This window comes from Meriones unguiculatus, chromosome 18, assembly GCF_030254825.1.
Source record: "Meriones unguiculatus strain TT.TT164.6M chromosome 18, Bangor_MerUng_6.1, whole genome shotgun sequence".
Classification (NCBI taxonomy): domain Eukaryota; kingdom Metazoa; phylum Chordata; class Mammalia; order Rodentia; family Muridae; genus Meriones; species Meriones unguiculatus.
Window position 1 is genome coordinate 27,414,059 of NC_083365.1, and position 8,112 is coordinate 27,422,170.

Below are 8,112 nucleotides of genomic sequence, written 5' to 3' on the forward strand. Positions count from 1 at the left end.
TGAAGGAAGGCTGTACATCCCATGGACAGTTCTTTAATTGTTAGCAAGTGCTAACAATTTAATTGTAGGCAAGTGCTGTAGACAGGCGTATGAGTAGCTGGAGGATGCGGTCCAGGGTGCTTACCGTGCTTTAGTGGCGCTCACTGACTCGTTAGAATTGGTATGATTACATTTCTTCTGAGATCGTTTTAAAGGTAAGAAGCTTGTTTCTAGCACTTTGTATAGATAATGCCTTACTGTGCTTTTGAAAATATGCCACATTGCCCACCTTTTCTTCCTAGGTGACAACTGTTGATAGATTCCAAGGTCAGCAGAATGATTACATCCTCCTTTCTCTAGTGCGGACCAGGGCTGTGGGCCATTTGAGGTGCGTGGGGTACAGTTACACTCTTACTAAAGGTTACTGTCTATTTCAGTTGTGAGCTTCAGTGACAAAGCAGTTCTTGATTTGTTCAGTTAATTGCTGTAATTAATTATTATGGCAGCTTGTAGTGGTTTTTGTCAGAATAATGTTAGATCCCTGTGTAGTTGATCAGTGCTGTTACTACTGAATGTTTTAACTCATAATGCTGTGGCTTCACCATTCAGTGACACACGGAGAGAACTTTTTTTACCATAGGATCTTAATAGTCTTGGATCTGTTAGAAACAGTGTCAGGAATCAAGCCACCCCCGAGGCTTTTTTTTTTTTTTTTTTTTCCAGTTCATAAGGCTTCTGGTTTTTCTCTCCCTACTGTCTTTCAGCTTCATGAGAGGATAAAGGAGCCATTTGTTCCCCAGGATTAAGTATGGTCCAAACAAACAGTAACCTATTTTTATCATTTTTGTGATGTATTTATGTACTAGAGATTTATGGGACTAATATCTTCTTACTACAGAGCAGCCGTTTGGTTTTATGTAAATCTTTATCTCATGTGACTTACTAGCAAAACTCGGGAGAGCTAGAGTTCATTGTCTTAATTTATTCAATGAGTATAAAGAGAAAGTTCTCCAAGCTCCCATAAATTGTCCTTAAGTCCACATCTCTTTGGAGCTTGGGTCAGATTCTAATAGACTTTATGTAAAAGTAAGCAAAGGCAACAGTGTTTTAAAAAATTGTTACAAAATGATAGCATTAAACTTAGCTTATTTTTGCTTCTTGAAATGTCAAGCATAGTGTTAGTTCTTTTCTAAAAACAGTTTATTTTCCTAACTGACATAACTACTGTCTCAATGGCCATCATTTTGACCTAAGACCCCTCAGCTTCAAGTGTGAATGTATGAATGCTATGCCCCCTTCTGCAATTTCCAGGCCTACACTTAGATACATTCAAACAAAGCACCCATACACATACAATAGAAATAATCCTTTTTCTTTTCGTTTAGTAATGAGTTCTCTAGTGATCTCTATCTAATTTTCTGAAAACCAAAAATGGTTATGAATGGCGGGTGATTAAGAAGATGATTTCAGCATTTCCATGCATCTCTCTAGATTTTCTAATTATAAACACCTTTATCCTTCTGTTATTTGGCAGTGTGCTAGCTTCTGGATATATAGGAATAGATTTAGCTTCCATGATCTTCTCCACCCTTGGAGAGTTTGGAGCGCATAGTGGGACCCATTCAGATAACTTGGGAAGCTGCCTTTACTTGAATATGCCCAAAATTTCAACTCCATTCTTCTCACGTGCTATGGAGATGACACTTGTAAAAGCCTCTTAGCTGCTACAGTACCTAAGACTGTGTTTTCCCAGAAGGACCAGGGCAGCGCTGTGTATTTGCTTATACCCAGGGCTGGAGGCTCTGGGATGTGACAAGGAAACCAAACACAGTAGAACAGTGATTCCTCAAAAGCTGCTTAACGTAAGCCTCTTCCTCCAACACTCCATTTCTCCCTAGACAGCATTGTTTGCATTTTCTTTTCTGTTTCTTTGAAAGAACTCATGCTAAGGAGTCCTGGCAGTTATGAGCTAGTAATATATATAGGAACACACACACATATTCCTATATATCCAGAAGCTAGCACACTGCCAGTTTGGATCTTTGAAACTCTATGTTAGGAATATGAAGAGGAGCAAAAGAAATTACTACTCTAATCCAGAACGAAATTTTCTAGGAAAGAAAGCTTTATCTTGATAGAGCCTGGGAATTTGCTAGGCAGAAAAGTGAAAGAAGGTGATTGTCATAGTGATGATAATACAGTAATTGGTGACTGTCGCCTGAACTGCAGTGATTCTGGGAGGGCTACTTGGGCAGTGCATTGCCTCATATGTGTGCATGCACACACAATGACTAACAAGATATCAGCAATGAACAACTCACTTGCTTATTTGATCACATACATTGATTTGCTTTGTGCTTGTTAAATCCTTAAGGATGTTACTGCAATAGCTGAATGAGACTGTTCAGTGGATCATGTAAAACAAGAAAAGGGGGCTGCATATGTACATTATTAATTTCAAACAATGCTAATTATTTTGTTTCCTATAGAGATGTCCGTCGCTTGGTGGTAGCCATGTCGAGAGCCAGACTTGGCCTTTATATCTTCGCTAGAGTATCCCTCTTCCAAAATTGTTTTGAGCTGACTCCTGCTTTTAGCCAGCTCACTGCTCGCCCACTGCATTTGCATATCATTCCTACAGAACCCTTCCCAACCTCCAGAAAGGTAGGCCTTTGATGACTGTGTAGAGCGCTATGCCCCGAGTGGGCCAGTGGGTATTCTTATAGTTGACAGCTGTAGTGAGACTACCCAGTCATGGATATGAAATGTCCATTACACCAAAGAACTGACTTACATAGAAATAGTACCTGCTAACGCTTTCTAAAACGTACTACATCTCAGCAATCAACTCCACACATTCAGTGTCTCATTTCATCTCAGCAGCAGCTAGTTCAGGAGGCTTTCTGTGGGTAAGAGAAGTTAAATAATTTGCCATACATCAGGTAGGTAGGTGGAGGAGACAGAATTTGAAAGCAAGCAGTCTGAGTCAGAGTCCATGTTCTGATCACCCACAGCACCTCCTCTCACCTGTCGCCTTGTAACTTAACAGAGTAATCTAGTTCAGTTCTTTCTCGCAAAGCTTGCATTCTGCAGAGCCGGGGAAGCACATACAACTTACCCACTCAGATGTGGCGCTCACTGTCGCCCCTGTTCCTCATGCTCACCACTCTTCCTCTTGCCAGCTCTTCCCTCCTTGGCTGCTCTTCCTTTCACTCCTCTCTGTAGGATCAACTATAATGCAGTTTATTCTTATATTGTCTCATACAAAGGCATAGACACTTGATTATACTTTTTATACTCTTACAGCATGCTGCAGACTGTAGGGCTTTGGTTTTTTCACTTGATGAAATATATCCCAGCAGTCTATTAAATTTTAAAGAAAAGTACTTTAAATATACTCAGAAAGCTTACTTTTTGCTCCTCTAGGACAAAAAAGTAAGTTTCATGTGTTTGTTTAATGGCAATTTTACCTAGTCTTTAAAGATATTTCTGCTCCTTTATTTTGTTTTTATGAAATGCTGCCATGAGAAAACAGGGAAGGGTGGGAGGGTTGCGGGGAATGCCCTGATGCCGCTTAGATAGCCTCCCTGCTGCTCTACACTGGCTCTTTTATACTCCCTATCATGTGCTCCCTGCCATAAGACAGGATCCTTCTGTCCTGGAAAACTTGTTTTTACATTGATAGATGTCTACATTGATCCCCACAGTAAGAAAGGGTAAGGCTTTGCATGTGATCAGAGTACAGTAGGAAAGTCATCAGTCTTCTGAGGAGGCTGAAGGAGGAGCAATCTGTGTTTATTTCAGTTGCTTCACTGCTTTACGGCTAGAGAGATCTTAGAAACTGCCGTGAAGTCGCTTCATGCTGCCGCAGACCTGCAGCCTCCCGCTCTCAGGGTACTGCAGGTGAAGGGTCTACACAGCCACGGCGTCTGAGCAGAGCCCTACAGATGCTGTAGAGCTTAACGTGGGAATTTGGCTATTACTTCCCTGGATGATAGCTACATGTTAACAATAATGACTGTTAACATCTTAGGCTTCAGAAAAACATAAATAGGAAAAATAGCTCTTGTATTTTCATTCTGAAACAACTGTAGACTCTCTCTATTCCAGACAGTGATGAAAATTATTGCCTTAGAACATGCTGATTTATTTCCTATGCTTATGAGGTTTTATCTTATTAATTTTTTATGTTAGTTCACAAACTAAAATTCTTATTTTACTTACCAGCTCAAAGTTGTATTAAAACGTAATGACTGATATGTGTTCTCTTTGATTTTTCTGAATCTCAGGAAATACTTTCTAGACTGTCATTGGAGTTTCATGTCCTAGTGGTGTTTACGGATTCAGAAACGGACTTACTTGAAATGAGGTTTTCTAGGTTTTCTCACTAGATACTTCACTCTGTTTTTTGTTTTTTGTTTTTTAATTTCATGTAGAATGGAGAAAGACCACCTCATGAAGTCCAGGTAATAAAGAATATGCCCCAGATGGCGAACTTTGTGTACAACATGTACATGCATTTGATACAGACTACCCATCATTATCATCAGGTGAGTTTGCTCAGACTGACTAGCTGCGGGAAGAGCGTCCTTTATAGAGTGAGTTTTAACACTAATTTGTTTTGGAGAGTCTACAGTAAGATATTATTATTCATGTAGCATTCATATTTAATGCCTTTTCAGAGATACAAATTGTCATCCAGCACCCACCCAGTACACCTACTCAAAATATGCAGTTTGATGCATTCTGTGTTTATCATGTATGTATGTACTCTGAAAACTATCACATTAGTCTGGATAATGAATGTAGTCATTGTCCCCAGTTTTCTTGTGTCACTTGTACTTGACACTCTCTAAGACCACGAGAGTGTGATTTCTGCCGTCACAGACTGGGCTCTGCTTATTTACACCAGTACAAGCACACAATATGCACTTTTTTTTTAAGCCATTCGTGTTGTTGCATGCTAGGAGTGGTCCCTTCCTTTTTACTTTCACCTGTTGGTAGACATTTTGATTGTTTCTATTGAGATATATTACAAAGTAACTGTTGGGAAAGTCTGCACTTTTACCTCTGAGGAGAGTGGCTGGCTGATCTGTTACATGCAGGCTTAACTTTTTAAAGTGGGCGCCAGTTTTTCAAATAGTTTTTCAAGTAGAACTTATTCTCTTCAGGACTATGGGAGTGTGGTCACTGCACCCTGACCCGCACTTGACTCAGTAAGCATTTTTATCTTAGCAGGGACTACAGGAATGTAGTGAGCTCAGTATGGCTTACTTTCGTGGTGGTGGTTGCTTTGAGTTCATTTTTCCTCACTTGAACACCATTTTGTACTGTTCTTGCCTCCCTTATATCCTCTTTGGGTAAGAATCTATTCATGCCTGTTACTCTAATGAGCTCTGAGAGGTTTTCTGTATTCCGGCCATAAGTCATTTATCAAGCGTGTTTTACAAATTTTTCTTCCTAGATTGAAAATTATGTTTTTTTTTCTTTTTAAAGCAGCTTTTAATAGAATTTTGAATTTTACTGTCTGATATATAAGATTACATTCCTATATTTCATTTTTGTATGTTCTCAAAACACTTTAGCACAGTTGACAAAGACTGCCCTCTACCAGTTACAGTTTTAAAAGAGATTTTGAGTTCATTTCTGGTAAGGTTCCATGCAGCATTTTATTTATTCATCTAGATGTGGATATTCTGTAGTTTTACTGCCATTTCCTCAGTAGAGTATTTTGTTCTCTTTTGACTATTTGTGACCTTAGTCAAAACAAAAACAAACAAACAAACAAAAAACCATTGACTGTCTACATAAACATTCTGTCTGGACTCCACTTTCTTCTACTATTCAGTGTACCTGTCATCCCCTCACCATCACCATGCTGCCTGGATTACAGTAGCTTAGAATAAAGAGGTCTTAAAATTAAAGGAAATGAATGTTTAAGTTCCATTCCTTTTTAAAAATGACCTATTCTACCTAGACTCAGCTGGCCAAGTTTCTAGTCTTAAAAAAGCCCACTGTAATTGAAATAGAATGTCTCCAGGAGTGAAATTGTTTCAAGTCTGTCTCTCCTCTCTTAGTTCTACTCTAAGTGCCCATTGCAATTCTGAGTAATACTTTTAAAATGTTTTCAAATTTCTGACTAACAAAATCTAGAAGGAAAGAAGCTATGGCTTCGCTCCAGGCTGCCAAGGCATTGAGAAAAGGCTAGGCATGGATGGCTGTTGGGCCCTGCCAGAGGAATGAAACTAGAGGCTTGAGCTCTACCCCTTGCTCCCCACCTTGTCCTTGGCTTGGCTTGGCTCTCCTCACAGGCACCTTGAGTGATGTGACCCTTGAGTCAGTGTGGCAGTTAGTCCTAATCAACCACTGCGCTTTCTTAGAAGCATTATTAGAACTCCCTTTGGTTAAACCTCTCATAACTTTTCATGTTGGTTTTTATTGATTTATGACGTGTAGGCATATTCTTGGGCATTAGCAGAACCAAAGACATTGTTTGAAAGGTGTCAGATTCTTCATATCAAATGGCTAGCCATGTTTGAAGAGTTGTCCCAGGAGCAGTGTACTAAGAAGTGGTTTAATATGAGACCTTGCTCAGCTTTATAAGCCAGTGTTCTTGACACTCAAATTCATATGGTATTTTTTTTTTTTATTAGACTTTCTTACAACTACCACCTGCCATGGTAGAGGAAGGTGAGGAAGTTCAGGGTCAAGAAACAGAAATGGAAACAGAAGACGAAGCCACATCTGCTCAAGCTAACCTCGTACCTAGTCCAACAGATGCCACCATGATTCAAGAGACCCCAGGGTCTCAGCCTGAGAGTTCCAGTCAGCCTGAGGCTGCCTCCATTGAGATGGAGGACATCTCTGCCCTGTGTGATGTTGCTATGGCAGCCAAGCCTGTTGCTGCAGCCGCAGAAGCTGTCACCCCACAAGAAGCTGCTTCTGTCCCTGCAGAGACCAAATAGCCTATCTGCAGCTGAGCTGGGACATTCCATTTTTAAAGTCTAAGTAAAGTTACCTTTTTGAATTTCTTACTTGCTATGTGACATTAATGACACCAATCCTTACTTTAGCTGGTTCCTTGTTTTGTATATTTTTTTATTTGTAAATACATAAACAACTCTAGTTTCACTTGTTAGTTCAGAAGAAAAAATAATTTGATTGCTGAATGTATCTGGTAATACATTAAAATAATTTTCTGTATAGTATGTAAGGCATCGTTCAGGGTCTCATGTTGCTCAGACTGGCCTTAACTCTCTGTGCAGCTCAGAATGACCTCAAGCTCCTGGTCCTCCTGCTCCTGCCTCCCTAGGGCTGGGATTGAGTGCACGCTGCTAAACTTTATTGTATGCCCTGCTGCAGATCAAACCCAGGGCCCTGTAGATGCTAGAGCAGCACCCTATCAGCTAGGCCCCGTCCAGCCTATACCTCACATGTTTAGTAAACTTCTCTCAAACTTCGGCGCTGTGTACAGAGTCCAGGTGGGGAGCACGGCAATTCTCTGGCCACACCGTCAGAGCTGAGTGGCCTTTTCTCTCACCCTTCTTTCTGTAAGGATGTAAACAGCCACGGGGCAAAAGTCTTTGTAATCTATCACAGAACGTGCCTATATGTTCTTCCCTGGATCTGAAAATTATTTAGAATTACCCAAGTCCGTGTGGCCCAAGATCAGCATAAAGCCAAAGAGAGCTATTGATGCAGCTCAATGCAAAAATCATAAACCTACTTAAAACTTTCAAGTGTTTCATAGTATTTTAGAAATTATGTGATTTTTTTTAATTTATTTTTATTTTGTATGTATATGGGTGTTTTGATTGCATTTATGTCTGTGTATACTATGTGCATGGTAGTCAGAAGCAGGTATCAGATTCCCTGGAACTGGAGTTACGGATGGAGGTGCTGGGGGCTGAGCTCCGGTCACCAGAACCCGTAATCCCCAGGCCATCTCTCCAGCCCAATTGTGCTGTTCTTAAGCATGAACCTGGTGCGGTGTCAAAAGTTGGACATGCCTGGTTGTCCGCTGGAGTTTTTTTAATGGGCCTAGTTTAGACCCTACTTCAGAATTGGAACCTTAGACACAGGGCAGGTTTTCCATACCACAGTGGCATCAGATAAAACTAGTACAGCAGAGCC

The 8,112-nt window shown here is 40.4% G+C and overlaps 1 protein-coding gene across 1 annotated transcript in view; it reads left to right on the forward strand.

The window, feature by feature from the left end:
* Positions 1 to 7,187, forward strand: part of Aqr (aquarius intron-binding spliceosomal factor) — a 73,747-nt gene extending 66,560 nt beyond the window's left edge. The window contains exons 32-35 of the mRNA XM_021649474.2: positions 282 to 367; positions 2,469 to 2,643; positions 4,416 to 4,529; positions 6,633 to 7,187. Of these exons, the coding sequence (XP_021505149.1) occupies positions 282 to 367; positions 2,469 to 2,643; positions 4,416 to 4,529; positions 6,633 to 6,944 (687 nt within the window). The 3' untranslated portion in view covers positions 6,945 to 7,187. The remainder of the gene's footprint in view (positions 1 to 281; positions 368 to 2,468; positions 2,644 to 4,415; positions 4,530 to 6,632) is intronic.
* The last annotated feature ends 925 nt before the right edge of the window (positions 7,188 to 8,112 follow it).